Source organism: Coregonus lavaretus (genome assembly GCF_964263955.1).
Source record: "Coregonus lavaretus genome assembly, chromosome: 11".
Taxonomy (NCBI): Eukaryota; Metazoa; Chordata; class Actinopteri; order Salmoniformes; family Salmonidae; genus Coregonus; species Coregonus lavaretus.
The window spans coordinates 40564541-40588126 of NC_139998.1; the positions used below are offsets into that span (position 1 = coordinate 40564541).

General features: G+C 44.2%; 1 protein-coding gene across 1 annotated transcript in view; it reads left to right on the forward strand.

Moving 5' to 3' along the window:
* The window catches only part of LOC311137675 (low-density lipoprotein receptor-related protein 5-like), a 91235-nt gene that overhangs the window by 62312 nt on the left and 5337 nt on the right, over positions 1-23586 (forward strand). The window contains exons 9-16 of the mRNA XM_084172203.1: positions 13198-13414; positions 13690-13979; positions 14200-14426; positions 16365-16549; positions 16797-17120; positions 17829-18025; positions 18316-18530; positions 20196-20386. Of these exons, the coding sequence (XP_084028329.1) occupies positions 13198-13414; positions 13690-13979; positions 14200-14426; positions 16365-16549; positions 16797-17120; positions 17829-18025; positions 18316-18530; positions 20196-20386 (1846 nt within the window). The remainder of the gene's footprint in view (positions 1-13197; positions 13415-13689; positions 13980-14199; positions 14427-16364; positions 16550-16796; positions 17121-17828; positions 18026-18315; positions 18531-20195; positions 20387-23586) is intronic.

Below are 23586 nucleotides of genomic sequence, written 5' to 3' on the forward strand. Positions count from 1 at the left end.
AAAATTACTTGTGTCATGCACAAAGTAGATGTCCTATCCGACTTGCCAAAACTATAGTTTGTTAACAAGAAATTTATGGAGTGGTTGAAAAACAAGTTTTAATGACTCCAACCTAAGTGTATGGAAACTTCCGACTTCAACTGTATATATGCCATATTATTGAACAAGCAACTTAACTCAAATAATGCCGGGGCGGCAGGTAGCTTAGTGGTTAAGAGCGTTGTGCCAGTAACCGAAAGGTCGCTGGTTCTAATCCCCGAGCCGACTAGGTGAAAAATCTGTTGATGTGCCCTTGAGTAAGGCACTTAACCCTAATTGCTCATGTAAGTCGCTCTGGATAAGAGCGTCAGCTAAATGACTAAAATGTAAAATGTAATGTGTGTGCTAGCCAGCTCTCTCCAGGTTGTTGTGCTGCCACCATAGTCCCCGTGCCCAAGGACTCTAAGATAACCTGCCTAAATGACTAACGACCCGTAGCACTGACATCTGTAGCCATGAAGTGCTTTGAAAGGCTGGTCATGGCTCACATCGAACAGCATTATCCCAGAAACCCTAGACCCACTCCAATTTGCCTACCGCCCCAACAGATCCACAGATGATGCAATCTCTATTGCACTCCACACTTCCCTTTCCCACCTGGACAAGAGGAACACCTACGTGAGAATGCTATTCATTGACTACAGCTCAGCATTCAACACCATAGTGCCCTCTAAGCTCATCACTAAGCTAAGGATCCTGGGACTAAACACCTCCCTCTGCAACTGGATCCTGGACTTCCTGACGGGCCGCCCCCAGGTAGTAAGGGTAGGTAACAACACATCTGCTACACTGATCCTCAACACGGGGGCCCCTCAGGGGTGCGTGCTCAGTCCCCTCCTGTACTCTCTGTTCACCCATGACTGCATGGCCAGGCACGACTCCAACACCATCATTAAGTTTGCCAACGACACAACAGTGGTAGGCCTGATCACCGACAACGATGAGACAGCCTATAGGGAGGAGGTCAGAGACCTGGCCGTGTGGTGCCAGGACAACAACCTCTCCCTCAACGTGACCAAGACAAAGGAGATGATTGTGGACTACAGGAAAAAAAAGAGGACTGAGCACGCCCCCATTCTCATCGACGGGGCTGTAGTGGAACAGGTTGAGAGCTTCAAGTTCCTTGGTGTCCACATCACCAACAAACTATCATGGTCCAAACATACCAAGACAGTCGTGAAGAGGGCACGACAAAGCCTATTCCCCCTCAGGAGACTGAAAAGATTTGGCATGGGTCCTCAGATCCTAAAAAAATTCTACAGCTGCACCATCGAGAGCATCCTGACTGGTTGCATCACCGCCTGGTATGGCAACTGCTTGGCCTCCGACCACAAGGCACTACAGAGGGTAGTGCGTACGGCCCAGTACATCACTGGGGCCAAGCTTCCTGCCATCCAGGACCTCTATACCAGGCGGTGTCAGAGGAAGGCCCTCAAAATTGTCAAAGACTCCAGCCACCCTAGTCATAGACTGTTCTCTCTGCTACCGCACGGCAAGCGGTACCGGAGTGCCAAGTCTAGGTCCAAAAGACTTCTCAACAGCTTCTACCCCCAAGCCATAAGACTCCTGAACAGCTAATCATGGCTACCCGGACTATTTGCACTGCCCCCCCCCACCCCATCCTTTTTACGCTGCTGCTACTCTGTTAATTATTTATGCATAGTCACTTTAACTCTACCCACATGTACATATTACCTAAACTACCTCAACTAGCCGGTGCCCCCGCACATTGACTCTGCAACGGTACCCCCCTGTATATATAGCCTCCCTACTGTTATTTTATTTTACTTCTGCTCTTTTTTTTCTCAACACTTTTTTTGTTGTTTTATTTTTACTTTTTTTGTTAAAAATAAATGCACTGTTGGTTAAGGGCTGTAAGTAAGCATTTCACTGTAATGTCTGCACCTGTTGTATTCGGCGCATGTGACCAATAAAATTTGATTTGATTTGCTTGGCTGGCTTGCTGCTGCCTTTGCACGAGCTGAGCGCCTGCTGCTGACATCATTCACAATGCACTTTTGCAGCCAGGCACGTGTGTTGTGACTGAGTGTGTGACAGAGAAACTTTTTGTGTCATTTAGAGGGAAAATGCATGCATTTTAGCGTTTGAGTCAATTTCCATCAGTTGCTAATAGTTCCAAATACATTTTTAAAAGTAGCTAAATTTGTTGCTTGGTGCTGTTTGAAAAAAATAGTTGCCAGGGTAGTCTGTAAAGTTGCTACATCTAGCAACAAAATTGCTAAGTTGGCATCACTGCTCGGCAGCTAACACTAACTCGGCAGCTAACACAGGCAGCTCTTTCATGGAAACTAGCTGATCCATTGTGATTCAATTGTAATGTCAATACTAGCTACAATGGTTAGCTAGATTGGAGAAAGTATTTTTTTGTGTTGTGTGCATTGCGTCTGCACTTAGCTAGCTACCATCCCATAGCCTACATTACATATGAAGTGTGACTGGCTCATCCGTGGATGTAAGGAAAAAATAGTCTCCTTTTGTTGTCTCCACGACGTGGGGGTTCGTGCTCTCTGATTGGCTCAAAGTCAAGTTGTTGTCCACTGACGAGCATTGCGGTTCTACAAGTAGAATCGGTAGGTTCGTCGCCACCCAGGTCGGCACGCAGCAGGAATCGATTTTGTTCTAGCAAGAGAAGGAACGGCCTCCCACTGTGAAAAGTATCTATCAGCAGTCAGTCAGTGGTGAAATTCTCGGTGTGTTTCATGCTTAAGATCAACAACTAATTTTAGCCAGAGCAAGTTGAGCTAAAATCTAAAGAGGGAACTGTAGATAAACCCTCTCAAACTTTTTCAGCTTGTAGTTGGCTGTCAAAATTGCACTGATAAACACTGGGGAATAGTGTCTGCTCGCCCTTTCTGCAGCTTGCCTGCTAATGCATGCTTCTGTCCCAACCCACGTTTTCACAACTGAATGGGAGCTTGCCTGCCTGCCCATTTGATCGATGCCAAATATATTTGATTGACAACAAAGAGATGCTAACTGTGGATAAGTCATTCAAGTTCAGCATAGTTGTACTTTGGGGAAGCAAAACAAAATATTTCAAAAATCACCATTATAAAGTATTGCTGCGTCTGTCATCACATTTGCAGACTGATGTAAGATAGCCAACTATTCATAATGTGATGTAGATTGGATAGTCATAAGTTAGGATAATAATATAACTGACTCACTGTTAGCAAAAAATACTTCTGCTTTTCTTCTCCTTTCTTTGCACACATCCAGAGCTCTGCCCCAGCTAGAGATAAAAAAAATTGGTAGATCTTTTAATTTTTTTGCCTTTTTATAAACATATTTCATTCAATTCTACGACACTTTACCTTCACGACTGGAGGCAATGGTAGAATCTTTAATACCACAAAAATTACAGGGTAGGCTACTCGGCTGACACTGACAAACTGAGATAAATAAAAAACGACCTCGTCTTGAATGCAACCATCTAATCGAGGCCTATGAAAAGGGAAGACTCATATTGTAGGCTATGACATCCATCTAGCCTGGAGGAGAAAATTATTGTCCTAAAAAAGCTTTTCAGGAGCAAAGACTCACCCAATGATAAAGACAGTGAATATGCGCACTCACCGGGATATGGCAGATGCTCTTTTTTTTTAGGGGGTAGATCAGCTTTAATATTTCAGATTGTAACTTCCATCAATGTAATTGTCTGCATCACTTCCAATCCCCCATATGTTTTTTTTCTCTCGCAAATATATATCCTTTAAAAAAATATATTTCCCTTTATTACTTTCCTACCCCACCACCCCTTCCCTAATTGGAGTAAACTAGTGAACAACAATGCTTAGGCCTCTACTTCCAGCTCATACATACTATATACATACTATCTCTTTCGTATCGTCTGAGATCCCCAGAGAATGGAAAGCTGCCGCGGTCATCCCCCTCTTCAAAGGGGGTGACACTCTAGATCCAAACTGTTACAGACCTATATCCATCCTACCCTGCCTTTCGAAAGTATTTGAAAGCCAAGTTAACAAACAGATCACCGACCACTTCGAATCCCACCGTACCTTCTCCGCTATGCAATCTGGTTTCCGAGCTGGTCATGGGTGCACCTCAGCCACGCTCAAGGTCCTAAACGATATAATATCCGCGATTGATAAAAGACAGTACTGTGCAGCCGTCTTCATCGACCTGGCCAAGGCTTTCGACTCTGTCAACCACCGCATTCTTATTGGCAGACTAAATAGCCTTGGTTTCTCAACTGACTGCCTCGCCTGGTTCACCAACTACTTTTCAGAGAGAGTTCAATGTGTCAAATCGGAGGGCCTGTTGTCTGGACCTCTGGCAGTCTCTATGGGGATGCCACAGGGTTCAATTCTCGGGCCGACTCTATTCTCTGTGTATATCAATGATGTCGCTCTTGCTGCTGGTGACTCTCAGATCCACCTCTACGCAGACGACACCATTTTGTATACATCTGGCCCTTCATTGGACACTGTGTTAACAAACCTCCAAATGAGCTTCAATGCCATACAACACTCCTTCCGTGGCCTCCAACTGCTCTTAAACGCTAATAAAACTAAATGCATGCTCTTCAATCGAACGCTGCTTGCACCTGCCTGCCCGACTAGAATCACTACTCTCGGCGGGTCTTAGAATATGTGGACAACTACAAATACCTAGGTGTCTGGTTAGACCGTAAACTCTCCTTCCAGACTCACATTAAGCATCTCCAATCCAAAGTTACATCTAGAATTGGCTTCCTGTTTCGCAACAAAGCCTCCTTCACTCATGCTGCTAAACCTGCCCTTGTAAAACTGACTATCCTACCGATCCTTGACTTCGGCGATGTCATTTACAAAATAGCTTCCAACACTCAACTCAGCAAATTGGATGTAGTCTATCACAGTGCCATCCGTTTTGTCACCAAAGCCCCATATACTACCCACCATTGTGACCTGTACGCTCTCGTTGGCTGGCCCTCACTACATATTCGTCGCCAAACCCACTGGCTCCAGGTCATCTATAAATCAATTCTAGGCAAATCCCCGCCTTATCTTAGCTCATTGGTCACCATAGCAACACCCACCCGTAGTATGCACTCCAGCAGGTACAGTGCCCTCCACTATTATTGGCACCCCTGTTTAAGATGTGGTCGAGGACTTCCAAAAATTCTCCTTTTTTTTTAAACAACATAGAACCCAAATGCAAAAAAAGAGAAAAATCCAACCTTTTATTTAAGTACATTACTTTGGTGGTAAAAAAAAAAATCACACATTTAGAAAAAATAAACTTGAAATTATGTGTCCCACAATTATTGGCACCCCTAACAATTCCGCTGAAAATTGTAATTGATTTTTTAAAAAATATATTTTTCTGTAGTTGCTAAAGTTGGTCAGGGTATCTAATTCATTTAATTAGTAATTCATGACTTCCTGTTTCCCTGGGGTATAAATATGACGTGACACAGAGGCCTAATTCTCTTACCCATTTGTCAACATGGCAAAGACAAGAGAACACACCATTCAAGTAAGGCAGATTTGTGTCGACATTCATAAGTCAGGCAATGGCTACAAGAAAATAGCCACTCGCCTTAACTTGCCCGTATCTACAGTCAGAGGAATCATTAAGAAGTTTAAAACAACTGGAACAGTGACAAACAAGGCTGGAAGAGGTCCCATGTTTATCTTGCCACAACGCACAGTGAGGAGGATGGTAAGAGAAGTAAAAAAAAGTCCTAAGCTCACTGTCACAGAATTGCATCAAAGAGTGGCATCTTGGGGTCACAAAGTCTCCAAAATAACCATCAGACGCTCTCTACATGCCAACAAGCTGTTTGGGAGGCATGCAAGGAAAAAGCCTTTTCTCACTAACACTCACAAACGTAAACGTCTGGAGTTTGCTAAGCGGCACTGGGACTTCAACTGGGATCGTGTGCTTTGGTCAGATGAGACTAAGATTGAGCTTTTTGGCAACAAACACTCTAAGTGGGTCTGGCGTAAAACAAAAGATGAGTATGCCGAAAAGCACCTCATGCCCACCGTGAAGTATGGTGGAGGATCTGTGATGCTGTGGGCCTGTTTCTCTTCCAAAGGCCCTGGGAACCTTGTTAGGGTGCATGGCATTATGAACGCTTTGAACTACCAGGACATTTTAAATAAAAACCTGATGGCCTCTGCCAGAAAGCTGAAGATGGGTCGTCATTGGGTCTTTCAGCAGGATAATGATCCAAAACATGTGGCAAAATCTACACAAAAATGGTTCAGCAGTCACAAACTCAAGGTCCTCCCATGGCCATCTCAGTCCCCAGACCTCAACCCAATCGAAAACCTGTGGGGCGAGCTAAAGAGGAGAGTGCATAAGAGAGGACCCAGGACACTGGATGATCTAGAAAGATTGTGCAAAGAAGAATGGTCAAAGATCCCTCTCTCTGTGTTCTCCAATCTTGTGAAATGTTATAGGAGGAGATTAAGTGCTGTATTGTTGGCAAAAGGGGGTTGTACAAAGTATTAACATCAGGGGTGCCAATAATTGTGGGACACATGATTTCAAGTTTTTTTTTTTCTAAATGTGTGATTTTTTTTTTTTTACACCAAAGTAATGTACTTAAATAAAAGGTTGGATTTTTCTCTTTTTTTGCATTTGGGTTCTATGTTGTTTAAAAAAAAAGGAGAATTTTTGGAAGTCCTCGACCACATCTTAAACAGGGGTGCCAATAATTGTGGAGGGCACAATTATTGGCACTGGTATATCTCACTGGTCATCCCCAAAGCCAACACCTCTTTTGGCTGCCATTCCTTCCAGTTCTCTGCTGCAAATGACTGAAACGAGCTACAAAAATCTCTGAAGCTGGAGACCCTTATCTCCCTCATTAACTTTCAGCAGCAGTTGTCAGAGCAGCTTTTCGATCACTCTACCTGTACACAGACCATCTGTAATTAGCCCACCCAACTACCTCATCCCCATATTGTTATTTACATTATTTATTTTGCTAATTTGCACCCCAGTATCTCTATTTGCACATCATCTTCTGCACATCTATCACTCCAGTGTTAATACTAAATTGTAATTATTTTAGCACTATGGCCTATTTATTGCCTTACCTCCATAACTTACTACATTTGCACACACTGTATATATATTTTCTATTGTGTTATTGACTATGTTTTGTTTATTCCATATGTAACTCTGTTGTTTTTATCGCACTGCTTTGCTTTATCTTGGCCAGGTCGCAGTTGTAAATGAGAACTTGTTCTCAACTGGCTTACCTGGTTAAATAAAGGTTAAATAAAAAATAAAAATATACAAAAATACATTTTATGGACACAGTCAATTTTACAATAATTCTAGTTTGTTTTTACTCCTGAACTTCCTCTACCCTCAACCTCTCCGATCATTTTCATGATGTCCATCCGGTTTGCTTCTGTATGCCATATCTTTCTAAATGTGCTCTTTCACAAAAGCTCTCAACCTCTTACCTATATACTTATTATGGACACAGTATGCTTACATTATTAGTTATCTTGTTGTTATTAATTGTTGTTAGTTGTTATTAGTCCCATCCTTCAACTCCATTCAACACCACCCATCTATCTCTTAACACCTTCCATATTGGATTTCTATTTGCCATATATTTTTCAACTGTGATGTTTTACAAAAGTTATGAACCTTTCTATTCTCATTGTTTCTACAGATTGTAAATTGAAAATAAATTTTTTTGCTAAAAGTATTATTATATTATTGATCGGTTGACTATGACTTTTCAGATCACCCAGTAATGCTATCTGCAGGGTTAGCTCCAGGTAAATATTGCAATCCTTTAGCCATTCCTGGACCTGTGTCCAAAAACAAGCTACAAATGGACATTACCAAAACAAATGATCTAATGATTCTGTCTCTTCGCAGCTAAATCTGCAGAGCTGGGAAGATTGTATCCCCCATATAAGTAACATTCTATTGGCAGCAAGAATTTTATATAATAATTTAAACTGAAAAATTCTAAGTTTTGAATCCGGCGTCGTTTTGCGTATCAGTACATGAACACTATGCCATGGGATCGGGACGTCAAAAATCTCTTCCCAACTATTTTGCAATCTAAATGGGACGTCTGTCAATCCTTTGGTCCTTAAATTAAACTGGTATACTTTATTTATCATAGTTTTCTTTAACCAATTATGTTCTTTAATGCAGGGCCGACAGACAAGTTCCTTACTTTTTCCCCCTTCCACTTTCATTTTTGCGGTAATGCTGCAATTATTTGGTTGTAATTTTAGGTAGAGCAGACATTTCCATATGTTTTTATTAGCTGCATGTGCGACAACTCCACCAGTCCTACCGATGATATCATTTACGAAGATTATACCTTTTTAAAACATTTTGTCAAAAAAAAAAGGTGCTCTTCGCTATAGTATCAATAAGATGAGCTACTGTTCACTCAACTATTGTGAGTTGAGAATTTTGATAACCTAGCAAAAGATGGTTCGTTTTTTTCTTTATCCTCTCTTTTGCGATAGGCCTAGGTCTATTATAGATGCTTTTCACTTACAGCCGCAAATCAACAATCAGCTGTTTTATATGCTGCTCGCGCTGCCCAAATTGCATGCTTGGTTATGCACTGGCCTTGTGATTTCAAACAATCCACAGCAAAAAATAAAAAAATAAGCTAATGATGCTCTGTGGCTAAATCATTTTCTCTGATGTAGGGTTTTGAAGGATTGTATTTATTTTTGTGTAGTCAGGAGTCATTATATAACTTTGCCAAGTTCAATTTAGGGGAAGTGATTCACATTTCTTGCTAGCTAACCAATTGACAGCTGCATCTCTAGCTGAAGCCACCGAAAAACGATATGGGGGGGAAAAAGTCTGCCACTCAACCACTCATCCATCCAATGACATGACATCCTTCCAGCAGCTAGCTAGGCTCCGTGCTTTTAGCATCTTCTCTCCTCACCATGGAAAAATGTGTGGAATTGCAGGAAATTATATTTAAAACGCTAAAATGTTTTGCTCGCAAAAGGGGGGTGGTATTGATGTGGGTAGGGTACGCAGACCCACGAGCCACTGCGGCCCCTCATAATGAGATCTGTTTTTTTGTGGCCCCCACCCCAATAAAAATTGCCCATCCCAGCTCTACTTCATGAAATTTGTCAAATAGAACCTATTTTTAAAACCTCCTATAAAGTTGGTTTTGAAGCATAAACTGTCAATTTTATATTTTTGACTGATATTATCATTGTCTGTTTCATATTTACAAAGTAGTTAAAATGCTGTCAGTTCCACTATAAGCTGCTAGCTAGTAGAAACTAAGACTGGGCTTTGAGGGCCATGCAGCCTTCTGTCACACTGCCCCGGCCTGCAGATTGAATTTGTATGGCATCTCAGTGACACTGAGGCGCAAAGAGGACGTTTACAATTGGCTGGCATTGAAGCCTGCCGAGGATTGACTTTTCCCTGAATTGCTGATGAGACTTTTGTGTTTTTTGTTTTGTTTGTTATGTTTTCCTCGGTCAAGAAAAGGGTTCTCACACTATTAAAAAAAAAACTCTCCCAGTGCATAATTCTCTCTGAAAAAGAGCAGGGAGAATAAAATGGTGCACCCATCTTTCAGTGGAGATGGCCATGTCTAATTGTCTCAGTAAAAAATGAATAGGATGTTTGTAAGGGAGGGGAATAGACTCCTGCTGATAGGAGGGCCATCAAAGTGCATGTTTTTTGTTTTCTCGGTTGGTCCTAAATCCAATAAAAATAACATATTTTTTTGATTCCATTTTGTGTTTGTTTGCAAGATTTTCCTTTTTGGTAGAAGGGGAGGTCAATTCCTTCAACACTTTCTTCTCCCTGTGGCATTATATGTTTGAATGACCTCAGAGGCCTGCTTAGGTTTGTTCTGAACTAATTAGCCTAGGCAGCTGGCGCGTTCTTAACAGCACAGAGGGTCCAGTGTGTGCTGGCAGCCATGCGTTTACCCGGGCCTGCGGTCTAGGGCTTCCCCTCCCCCACTACTTCCCCTCTTCCCTCCTTCCTCCCCTCCACTCCCAGGCCAGCCCCAGAAAGAGTTAACTTGGAGAAAGTGTGGCTGCGGCTAGAATCCAGGGCTAAAAATCAACCAGCTGCACACTTAATCCTTTGATGCGCTGGAGGAACATGACTCCATAGCAAGAGCAGTAATCTTACCTGGATTAGACTGAAAAAGAAATGGACAGGGGAGGAATGCCCAAGTTGGAGGTTTTCTCCATTGCTGGTAAAAATGCTGGGGGTTTTGGTGGTTACGCGGGTGAGCAGTCGAACAATGTCCTGTAGTCCACTGAAAGCGAAAAGGCAAGGGGAAACAGATGTTTGAAAGGTATGCCATCCAATAAAATGTCTAAATACACCAGTGGAAAGAATTCATGCCTCACTCGAAATCATGAGATGAGAAAGATCAACCCCAGTCCATCCTGTGTTCAACCACGCTCCCAAGATTCTGGGAAGATTGTGTTATAATAATAATAAAGTGAAAGTCTGCTTCCAAAGCACAACTGGTCATCCATATTTTAATTGGGACACAGATAACACTCTAATTAGGCCTAACTGCAAAATAACAAATATTTACATTCCAAAGGCAGGAAGAAGTGTTTAAATGATCCATTCTCCCTAAAACAGCGAATAATACCATTCATGGCATACCACACAAGTTGTGTGAAGCTTCCAGGAAAGTCCAGTTGAGGTATTAGATCTCTGCCAGCTGGGGCTGCTATAGAAACTATGGTTGCTGTTTGTTGAGCATCATGACCTACCCTCCCCCCTCAGTGTGTTACTGCGCTTTGATACACAGTTCAACTTCAAAGACAAGTTGGAGTGAAGTGTGAAAAAACTAACCTTTCTGAATATCTTACCAGTTCCCCTTTAAGACTTCCCACTGAGTTTTATTGGCTGGCTTGAGATGTGCTTAGCCCTCTTAGTCAGTGCTATATGCTTTCTCCTAATGTCTTTATCCTAACTGCCACACAGGTATAAGGTCCCATAAAGAATGCTGGGTGTGAACCCAGTCCACCCCCCTAGTCTCTCTCTCTCTCAGCCATGTGGTCAGAGCAGTTTAGTGAGCCGGATTATCCTCCATCTCACCTTCTCCTCCTCAAAAGCGACGCAATTTCTCTGTGGTGTCAAATTCTGCCAGTCCCCCTCATATTGTGCTGCCTGCAGTGTTTGTGAAGAGAAAAAGTAATTCACCCAACAATGTGGCAATTCTTTTTTCATATTGGGAGAGCGGGAGGAAGTCAGTGAGTTGCTCCACCAGCTGCAGGAAGCGAGGGACTGAATTACAGAAATTAATCAAGTGGACACCCCGCTAGGGCAGGCAGCCTCAGCCCCATCTCCGTCTGCACACTCCCTACTCCACACAGAAAGAGCTGGAGATGGGAACCACGCCATACAGAAAGTATTTGTTTTAAGAGCTTCTCTGCAAAACATTATGCCACACTAATATGGCCGTCACTGGCAAAGCCGTCTGTGAATGTGTAGGTAATATTTAGACATCAGCTGGTATTCACTCAAGCAATCCAAAGTAAGACCACCAGATCTTAGTTGTCATTGTTAAATACCTGCTGTGAACACGTTATGAAGGTGTACTGGTGCCTTTGTTCTCAATTCCTATAGGGTTTTGTAAAGTGCTTGTGGACGAGTTCTTGTTTTCATCCAGAGAAGTGTACTTTTCATTATCGTTTTTGTGTCCAAGCCACTTTGGCTTGTCTCCCGCCAAAATAAAGACCTAGCGTTGGTTGGTTGTATGGAGTGATTAACACCCACGTGAACCCACTGATACCTCCATGCAAACGGAAATGGGAGAAGCACACCGTGCTGATCTGTGTAGCGATCAATTTCTCCTGGAGTAGAATATGCTCACCAAGTCACGTAGGAGTGGCCATCATAAGATGCCACACTCCAGAATTTTCGGTCGGACGGAAATATTTCCTAAAGATGACACCAGTTTGCTAAAATAAAAAACATGGGTTTTGTGTAATAGTAATGCCGGGTAGGCTAGGATTTGTGTCGAGTGTAATTGCAGCCTTTTCAAAAATAAGCACAGTTCAGTTCCCAGTAAGGAACACTCGGTTTCAGTTCTCCCTTTCTGCTCATCATAAGACCGAGGCATGCTTTGGCAACACTCCCGATATCCGTTTACTTCATTTTCTTCTCTATCTCCCTAATGCAACCCTTGTGACTGGAATCCTATACTGTCACATTTATTCATTTAAGTGTGATATACTAAGCATGAATAAGGATTTTTTGTGCTTGCTCCTACTTAGCAGAAATTGTGTTTTTCCCAGATAGAGATATTGATGGTCATGCTCCACAGTTAATGGTGATCTTTGAATATAAATAGCTTGTCAGTTTGCAGTTAGTTACATATTGAGTTTTGTTGATTTGATATGTCTCCATGATTTGGCTTTGAAACACAGTCTTGAAATTAGTGCTCCTATGGAATAATATTATGTCACTGTCAGTGCATTCTATCCAGCTGTGTCAGGAACCTGCTCTGACCTGTTTGTGTGTTTTTAAATGTACCCCAGCTTACCCCAGGTTCTCAAGAACTAGATGTCATAACTCATATTGATGCCTACAGAATCTATGGCACAGATCATCAACTAAATTCAGCTGCGAGACCATTTTTTTTTCTTGAGCGGATGGTCAGGGGGCCAGAACATAATTACAAATATTTTGTAGACTGCAAATTGACCGCAAGAAGCCCAAACAGATATAATATTTGACTAAAACATAATAATTTCAAACCTTGCTAACATTTGTATACAATGAAATATATCTCTCTCTTATGCGTGGGAATACTTTGGAACAGATTTCCAAAATTAAATCACTTGGAGCTGATTTGCTGGTGTTTTGCTCAGAAAACTTGGGCAGCCAAATAAAATCACCACCAGTTTCCTTCCGCCAATTGGGGAATCCTGATCTATGGGGTGTAGGTAGATGCTTGTGAGTTACATAACAAGAGCCTGAGGACAAATCACAAACTCTGTTGCTTGACAGATTGCTTAGGATGCCTATCAGTTGCCATTTCCTACCGCTGTGCCCTTGAGCAAAGCACCCAACTGCTTCAAGGGTGCTGAAATAACAAACTTGTTTGCTCATACATGGCCTAAGCTACTGCTTGGGTTGCCCATCAATATTAAACCGTCCTCTCCATACACCCAGGTGATTGACGTGGACGGCTCCAACAGGATGACCCTGCTGGAGGACAAGCTGCCTCACATCTTTGGCTTCACGCTGCTGGGCGACTACATCTACTGGACGGACTGGCAGAGGAGGAGCATCGAGAGGGTCCACAAGACCAACGCCATCCGAGAGATCATCATTGATCAGCTGCCTGATCTCATGGGACTCAAGGCCACCAGAGTCACTGAGGTCTCCGGTAAGAGAAAAAGGAAATTATGGCGTTTTATTGTTATTTGGATGTACACAGCTGTAGTAGTGTAAGAAGTGTGTTTTGTATATAGGTAGTTCTGCAGTAGTAAGTATGCAATAATTATGAGTACTACTAGGGTAAATGTTTTCTTATATATGATGTATTCTCACATCGATTTCCACAACTGACAGCTGTAAGCAGAGAGTGAACAGTACCAGATCTCCCGGTCTGCTGCAGATAAACTGACCATGTCTCTCTCTTTCCCTCTCTCCCTCATAAAGGCACGAACGGCTGTGCGGAGGACAATGGCGGCTGCAGCCACCTTTGTTTCCACCGGCCCCAGGGCCTGCGCTGTGCCTGTCCCATGGGCCTAGAGCTCCTCAGTGACCTGAGGACGTGCGTGGTGCCCGAGGCTTTCCTGCTCTTCACCAACCGGGCTGACATCCGTTCCATCTCCCTCGGGACCAACTCTAACGACGTGGCCATCCCCCTCACCGGGGTTAAGGAGGCCTCCGCCCTCGACTTTGACGTCTCCGAGAACAGGATCTACTGGACTGACGTCAGCACCAAGGTGAGAATGACTCCTTTTCTTTGTCATTCTATTCTAGTCATTATTCGTTTTATGGTTTCCGAGTCTAATTTTGGGGGTTTGTTTTCTGTCATCTGGGTTGATTTAGCCATCAGGGGTGTTTTTATTTATTTAGGCTCTAGGCTTTTTTGGTTCATATTGAGCTCAGTGCCTGACTGTTGTACAAGTGTCTGACTCTACTCCCCTGTCCTCCCTCCCTCAGACCATCAGCAGGGCCTTCATGAACGGCAGCTCTGTAGAGCATGTGATTGAGTTTGGGCTGGACTACCCAGAAGGCATGGCGGTAGACTGGATGGGCAGGAACGTGTACTGGGCTGATACAGGGACCAACCGTGTCGAGGTGGCCCGGCTGGATGGACAGTACCGACAGGTCCTGGTGTGTAAGGACCTGGACAACCCTCGCTCCCTGGCCCTTAACCCTGCCAATGGGTAAGACTGACTGGGATCCATCTCATCTGCATGACACAACTCACAGACCTGTCTGCCTGGTCCCAGATCTGTTTCTTGCCAACTTTGAACGTGTGACAATGACCATAGGACCAAAGGCGGTACAAACGGATCTGAAACCAGGCTAGGCTGACGTCATCTGTTCACCAGTACCCATAGAGATGACTGACTGGCTAGGTGAATCATGATTCTTTCCCTCTGAGTTTCTCAGGCAGGGAGTGTAGTGAGAGGTTGCATCAGTGCCACAGCACTGCGGCTTTCAAGTTTTACGTTTTTGTCACTTGCACAAGTACAATGAAATGCCTTTCTTGCAAGCTCTTTCCCAACAATGCAGTAATCAATATCAGTGGTACTAAAAAAGTAAAGTAGAACCAAAAACACACGAGAAATAGAAATAAGAAGAACATGAGAAATTAAGTAAGCTATATACAGGGTCAGTTCATGGACAGTGCCAATACCTTATTTACAATGTGCAGGGATACTGGAGCGGTAGGGTTAGATATGTATAGGGGTAAGGTGACTAGGCATCAGGATATATGATAAACAGAGTAGTAGTAGCAGTGTGTGTGTGTGTAGAGTCAGTATGAATTTGTGTGCGTGAGCAAATTAAGTGTGTGTGTGTTGGAGTGTCAGTGTGTGAGTGAGTGTGTATAGTCTTGTGAGTGGGCACAGAGTCAGTGCAAAAATAAAATAGAAGGGTCAATGCAGATAGTCTGTGTAGCCATTTTGTTAGCAATCTAATAATTTAGGAATAGAGGCTGTTTAGGAGCCTGTTGGTGTCAGACTTGTTGCTCCGGTACCACTTGCCATGCGGAAGCAGAGAGAATAATCTATGGCTTGGGGGGCTGGGGTCTTTAGCAATTTTCCGGGCCTTCGTTTCACTCCACCTGATATAGAGGTCCTGGATGGCAGTTAGCTCTGCCCCAGTGATGTACTGGGCTGTCCGTACCACCCTCTGTAGCGCCATGAGATATAGGGCGGTGCAGTTGCCATAACAAGCAGTGACTCAGCCAGTCAAGATGCTCTCAATGGTGCAGTTGTATAACTTTTTGAGGATCTGAGGGCCCATGCTAAATCTTTTCAACCTCCTTAGGGGGAAGAGGCGCTGTCGCGCCTTCTTCACGACTGTGTGCGGACCATTTTAAGTCCTTAGTGATTTGGACACCGAGGAACTTGAAGCTCTCGACCCGCTCCACTGCAGCCCCGTCAATGCAGATGGGGGCGTGCCCCCCCAGTTTATTGTAGTCCACGATCAGCTCCTTGGTCTTACTGACGTTGAGGGAGAGGTTGTTGTCCTGGCAGGTCACTGACCACCTCCTTCCTGTAGGCTGTCTCATCGTCGCCGGTGATAATGCCTACCACCGTCATGTCGTCAGCAAACTTGATGATGGTGTTGGAGTAGTGCGTGACCGCAGTCGTGGGTGAACAGGGAGTACAGTAGGGCACACACCCCTGTGGAGCCCCTGTGTTGAGGGTCAGCATGGCGGAGGTGATGTTGCCTACCCTCACCACCTGGGGGCGGCCCGTCAGGAAGTCCAGGATCCAGTTGCAGACGGAGGCTTCTCCTCCATGTGAGGAGTTGTTAGTCGATACACGTTTGCCAACATGCCACAGCTTTTGCATGTCACTCTGCAGGTGAAGTCATGTCCTGGAGCTGTCAAGAGTCATGCTTGTGGCTTCTGATGCATTTTTACCACCTAGCTTTACCCCTCGGCATTGTTTCCTCTCTCATATACAGAACTGGGTTGAGTTCTTCCACAGTGATTGTCCCCATAGTTGGGGCCGTGGCCATTTACCAATTTGCCAGTGCATATTGAATTAGTTTGGGAATGCAGACATAGTCTTGGCTGGCATCAAGTGTTTGGGGATATATGGGCTCGTTCTACTGTGTTAAAAGCAGCTCTGTGTGTCTGTCCTCAGCTACATGTACTGGACAGAGTGGGGAGGCAAGCCCAGGATCGCCAGGGCCCATATGGACGGCAGCAACATAGTGACCCTAGTGGACAAAGTGGGCAGAGCCAACGGCCTCACCATCGACTACATCGACCAGAGACTCTACTGGACCGACCTGGATACCTGTATGATAGAGTCAACCAACATGCAAGGTAAAGGCATACAGTAGTCAATCTAGTCTCCAACCTCTCTGCTGTTTATGATTGACGATACATGATGAGCATAAAACTCTGTCATATCGCTGTGGTTGACAGCAATATCAATCTTCATTAGCCCAGATTGACATTCTCCTTTTTCCCCCATATCTGCAATATTACTGTACAAAAATAAGATCATATTGCTGTGGTTAACAACAATATCCTGATTTAGATCTTCAATAATCCATATGTTGATAATCAGGTCTGCAGAGGGAGATAGTGGCTGACGACCTCCCTCATCCGTTTGGCCTGACCCAGTACCGGGACTACATCTACTGGACAGACTGGAACCTGCGCAGCATCGAGCGGGCCGACAAGCGCTCTGGGCTGAACCGCACCATGGTCCAGGGACACCTGGAGTACGTCATGGACATTCTGGTCTTCCACTCCTCTCGCCAGGACGGTGCCAATGACTGCTCCCAGAACAACGGCAACTGTGCCCACCTTTGCCTGGCGTCGCCAGCCGGCGCCCAGTGCCGCTGTGCCTCCCACTACATCCTGGACTCCAACAGCAGGAACTGCAGCTGTGAGTAGAGAGACGACCAGGACCGGCGTGGGCAGGGGGTTGTTGGGTTTATGTTTTTAGTTTGGTTCAGTGTTGTATTTAGTGTGTTGGACCAGTCATAGTTTATTCTGTGTTGAGACATATGCACTAATTTCCCGTGGGCATTTTACTGTAAATGTAATCTCTCCGTTTTAAGAATAGGGGAATCAGTGTATTTTTTTACAGCATCTTTGCTCTACAAGGATGTATTGTATAAATAAACCCAGGTGTGTCTACAGCCCTTGGCCATGCAAAACCTCATAACACGTGTCTGTCTGAATCATACAATGAGCTGACCTGAGACTTTCACTGAGGCCTGATGTGGACACAAGTGTTAGAAAGGAGGTTGCTGTGCACATATCGCAGATTGAGCATTCCTCTGGTCTTGGCATGGGATGAAGGCCCTATCTGTTTCTACATTAGTCTGTGTTTCTTTCTCACTGTTGCATACTTCCCTGGCCTCTGGGGACCACTGATTACTGCATTCTAGTAAGCTGATTACAACATCCTGAGTCATGGAGAGGTTGGTAGGAGAAAGCGAGGGAGGGAGGGGGGGGCAGAGAGAGAGAGAGAGCGAGGGGGGTGGGGCAGAGAGTCAGCGAGAAGGGGAGATGGAGAGAGATTTGCATGTTTGAATTGGGCCTGTTGACCTCTGACATCTCCCCTCCCTCCCTCCCTCCCTCCCTCCAGCCCCCTCTAGCTTCCTCCTGTTCAGCCAGAAGGCCTCAATCAGCCGCATGGTTCTGGGTGAGCAGAGCCCCGACATCATCCTTCCCATCCACGTCCTCCGCAACGTCCGGGCCATCAGCTACGACCCCCTGGACCACCTGGTCTACTGGGTGGACGGACGGCAGAACATCAGGAGGGCCCGTGACGATGGCACACAGGTGAGTCATGATGATAAAGAGGACCACGTATTTACCTGCTTTTACATACACACTTGAGGTGCATATAGTATATTGTGTATATTACACAATGCTTTTCAATTACATTCTAGTTTACATGCATATAAAGTTGAGTGAGTTATAGCACTTAATTTAATTGACATCAGTACAGCCATCAGGCACAAATACATTTGTTTGAACACTCGCATATCTTTTGTCGACAGAGTGAATCCTTTCACAATTATTGGCCCTTTCTCTGATTTAATATCTGTATCTCCTTCATCCTCTTCCAGTCATCAGTGGTGGTGTCCACCACTTCCACCCACCAGCAGCAGCAAGACAAGCAGCCCCACGACCTGAGCCTGGACCCCTACAGCCGTACTGTCTACTGGACTTGTGAGGCCACCAATACCATCAACCTCCAGCGCCTGGACGGAGACGCCGTGGGCGTGGTGCTGCGAGATGAACATGACAAACCCAGAGCCATCGTAGTCAACGCCGAAAAAGGGTGAGGAGGGGAGGGTTGTATCATGGAGGAGACTGTGTATAAAACAAAGTGCTGCCTTGTTCATACTGTTGCAGCACTTGAGGGAACTGTTTATTTTGTGCAGATGGAGGCAGACTGACTCAATAACTGCATTTAGGGATGGCAACATTTCTATTTCAAATCTTCCAGGCTCGGTTTTCAAATCTACCCCGAATGTGGTGGACTTGGGAATGAAAAACAGAGGGAACTCACTCACTTGAAAGCTTTTGAAAATATACAGGACTTCCAAAATAGTTCAGTGTCCCCTTATGAAATATTTTCAAGCGCGCAATGCCACTTGTATGTGTGTAAATATAGTAGTTGGCTGGCGGGCAGATCAGGGACTGGGTGTGGCACTCCTCCAAGCAGCAGAGTAATTAGTGGGTGATCAGGTGATTAGTGATATGGTGTTGACAATTTGACAAGGGAGGCTCTGTGGAACGGCGTTTATTTTCCTTCGATAGGTCAGGGAAGGAACCACAGCCCCAAGTAAGTACGAGGCTGAGAATGTCAGGCCATGTGTGCAGCAGATGGTTGTGTTGACTGTTCTGCCTGCACTCCTTTCTCCTCTCCAGTGGTGCAGTAGGATGGTCAAGGCCATAGGTCAGATCCTGGCAGGCTGCACTGGAATTGTGATGCTCATTGTTGATGTGGCCGCCCTACATGTTACGTTCTATTTGGGGCTCTCCTTTGTGGTTTGGCCTGGATGTGGCATAGGTGACTTCTCTCATAGGAGGAGTAAACTAATCAACATGAGACCTGTTGTTTATAATCCCAAGGATTGAGGCCAACAATCTCAAATGGAATATTGTTGGCAATCAGCTTGACAATTTTGATAATTTGACATGGTCTTGTAATTGTTTTTATCTGATTTGAAAGTTGCATTTAGTTGCTTGTCTCTCCATGGGCCTGGAAAGCACTAGATAGACATTGAAGATGTTTGGCCGAGCTCAGTACAGACATTCTCAAAGGTTACAGGCAGGTTGAGGATCTGGCAGGGTTCATTTGTTTTTTCCCCCTTTCCCTTGAAGTGACCGCTTCTAGATTTACTCAAAGCATTATATTATTACATTAATACTTCAACTGATTACACTCAGACTGATATTTAAAAAAAAATTGTCCCCTTTTCACTTGAAGAGGCAGAACCAAACTGAAGAAGCAGAACCAAATTACAAACAGATGAGCGTTTGCGCAATATCATTTCTTCCTTCGTCTTCTCCGTCTAAACAAGTGTTAAGGGAGGGTCTTATCAGAGCTGATAGAAGCTGGCGTGAGACATAACAAACAGGGGAAGGCCCACACAGCCAGACAATAGCTTCTACCCCTCCAGGCTCTGAGAGAGAGGCCAACTGAATAGCCCTGTGCTCTAGTCTACACCCAGCACAGTGCAATAAAGGCTGCCCTGCCCACCCATCATAACACATACCTCAACTGTTATTTATCTCCCATCTATCAGTAAATCTCTCTGGCTGATTTCCATGTTGTAGTGTGATAATATATCTGTCAAGGTTGACTAATGTCTAAAATCCTGTACACAGTTGTTGGTTTAAGGTTTGGGCAGCAACTGTTCAAACGTCTGGCAGTATGCTTTTTTTGGTTGTTTTGTTTTCTTACCTCTGACCGGCTCCATCCCCATCTCTCCTGTAGGTATATGTATTTCACCACCATGCAGGATCGCTCTGCTAAGATCGAGGGAGCGTCTCTGGATGGGACGGAGCGGGAGTCTTTGTTTACCACGGGTCTGATCCGGCCTGTAGCCCTGGCCCTGGACAACAAGCTGGGGAAACTCTTCTGGGTGGACGCTGACTTGAAACGCATTGAGAGCAGTGACCTCACTGGTGAGTCCCAATGCTAAAGAAGTGTGGACAGCCATTCTAGATCCAGATCATCAGCACTCATAAACACTGCTGATCATCTGAAAAGCTGTTGTTGCTATGGTTTTCATCAGTTTTGACAGCATTTATGTACATCTCTCATTCTCAATTGTATACAGCAGTATTGCAGAAAATTACACAATGTTCCTCGAGTCCAAACACAGTTTGTGGTCTAAAATCGCCTGCCCATCTTCCGAAAACGTCTGAAACCCTACTTCTTCAAAGAGTATCTTAACACTAGAAAAGCCTGGCCTCTTTGGACCCCCTTCAGGCCAATGAGGAGTCATTTTGACTCAACATTCTAACAGCCTAAGGAATACATTTCATGTATGCTATCGGGAAAATAATACTTTGGTTGTGTTTATTAAGAACACAATAGCATTTTTATTAGTTTATGTTACTCTAGGCTATCTGTGGCGTGCATGGAATAGTGATATTTTTAAATAGAGCTAACCTCTACAATCTTAAGAGTTATTTGGCAATGGTAAGTGTTTTAGAAACATCAGAATCTTCTTTTTATGATACTATATATAAATCTAAAGTCTTGCCTTCCTGTGACACTGTACGATGATTTGAAAAAGTCACTTTCTGGCGCAAAACTTAACTGCTTTTAACAAAGATTATTAGTGATATCAAAATTCGAACATACAGTGAGGGAAAACAGTATTTGATCCCCTGCTGATTTTGTACGTTTGCCCACTGACAAAGAAATTATCAGTCTATAATTGTAATGGTAGGTTTATTTTAACAGTGAGAGACAGAATAACAACAACAAAATCCAGAAAAACGCATGTCAAAAACGTTATAAATTGATTCACATTTTAATGAGGGAAATAAGTATTTGACCCCCTCTCAATCAGAAAGATTTCTGGCTCCCAGGTGTCTTTTATACAGGTAACGAGCTGAGATTAGGAGCACACTCTTAAAGGGAGTGCTCCTAATCTCAGTTTGTGACCTGTATAAAAGACTCCTATCCACAGAAGCAATCAATCAATCAGATTCCAAACTCTCCACCATGGCCAAGACCAAAGAGCTCTCCAAGGATGTCAGGGCCAAGATTGTAGACCTACACAAGGCTGGAATGGGCTACAAGACCATCGCCAAGCAGCTTGGTGAGAAGGTGACAACAGTTGGTGCGATTATTCGCAAATGGAAGAAACACAAAATAACTGTCAATCTCCCTCGGCCTGGGGTTCCATGCAAGATCTCACCTCGTGGAGTTGCAATGATCATGAGAACGGTGAGGAATCAGCCCAGAACTACACGGGAGGATCTTGTCAATGATCTCAAGGCAGCTGGGACCATAGTCACCAAGAAAACAATTGGTAACACACTACGCCGTGAAGGACTGAAATCCTGCAGCGCCCGCAAGGTCCCCCTGCTCAAGAAAGCACATATACATGCCCGTTGAAGTTTACCAATGAAAATCTGAATGATTCAGAGGAGAACTGGGTGAAAGTGTTGTGGTCAGATAAGACCAAAATGGAGATCTTTGACATCAACTCAACTCGCCGTGTTTGGAGGAGGAGGAATGCTGCCTATGACCCCAAGAACACCATCCCCACCGTCAAACATGGAGGTGGAAACATTATGCTTTGGGGGTGTTTTTCTGCTAAGGGGACAGGACAACTTCACTGCATCAAAGGGACGATGGACGGGGCCATGTACCGTCAAATCTTGGGTGGGAACCTCCTTCCCTCAGCCAGGGCATTGAAAATGGGTCGTGGATGGGTATTCCAGCATGACAATGACCCAAAACACACGGTCAAGGCAACAAAGGAGTGGCTCAAGAAGAAGCACATTACGGTCCTGGAGTGGCCTAGCCAGTCTCCAGACCTTAATCCCATAGAAAATCTGTGGAGGGAGCTGAAGGTTCGAGTTGCCAAACATCAGCCTCGAAATCTTAATGACTTGGAGAAGATCTGCAAAGAGGAGTGGAACAAAATCCCTCCTGAGATGTGTGCAAACCTGGTGGCCAACTACAAGAAACGTCTGACCTCTGTGATTGCCAACAAGGGTTTTGCCACCAAGTACTAAGTCATGTTTTGCAGAGGGGTCAAATACTTATTTCCCTCATTAAAATGCAAATCAATTTATAACATTTTTGACATGCGTTTTTCTGGATTTTTTTGTTGTTATTCTGTCTCTCACTGTTCAAATAAACCTACCATTAGAATTACAGACTGATCACTGTCTTTGTCAGTGGGCAAACATACAAAATCAGCAGGGGATCAAATACTTTTTTCCCTCACTGTACACTGAGTGTACAAAACATCAGGAACACCCGCTCTTTCCATGATAAAGACTGACCAGGTGAATCCAGGAGAAAGTTATGAATTCTTATTGATAAATCCACTTCAATCAATGTAGATGAAGGGGAAGAGACCGGTTAAAGAAGGAGTTTTAAGCCTTGAGACAATTGAGACATGGATTGTGTATGTGTGCCATTTGCAGGGTGAATGGGCAAGACAAAATAATTAAGTGCCTTTGAACGGGGTATGGTAGTAGGTGCCAGGTGCATCAGTTTGAACTGCAACGCTGCTGTGTTTTTCACGCTCAACACTAACCTGTGTGTATTAACAATGGTCCATCATCCAAAGTACATCCAACCAACTTGACACAACTGTGGGAAGCATTGGAGTCAACATGGACCAGCATCCCTGTGGAACGCTTTCGACACCTTGTAGAGTCCATGCCCCAACAAATTGAGGTTCTGAGTGCAAAAGGGGGTGCAACTCAATATTGGGAAGGTGTTCCTAATATTTTGTACTCTCAGTGTACGTGTGTTAAATAGACTTATTTAGGAAAAGTCCAGAACGGAGGGGGGCATGACTTTAAAATGGCAGAGAAATGTCAATTTCAGTTCATATTGGGTCAAGATTATCCCCTTGGCCTTTCTAGTGTTAAATAAATCCCACGGCCTCTGAAGTCTGGACTGGATAGGAACAAGACAGCATCCAGACTGATTTCTCCAGGCCATTTATGCACCATCAAAGACTGTAGAGTTATGAAAGACAGTATCTTTACTTTGGCAGACCATGTTTAGTAAGAGTTATTGAATATTAGTCAAACAATCTTGTTTTAGTGATGGTGTCTAAAGTTATTACCTATATTTTCTATGATAAAGTTTAGAACTTCTGAAGGAAGACCTAAGGGTCTGAAAG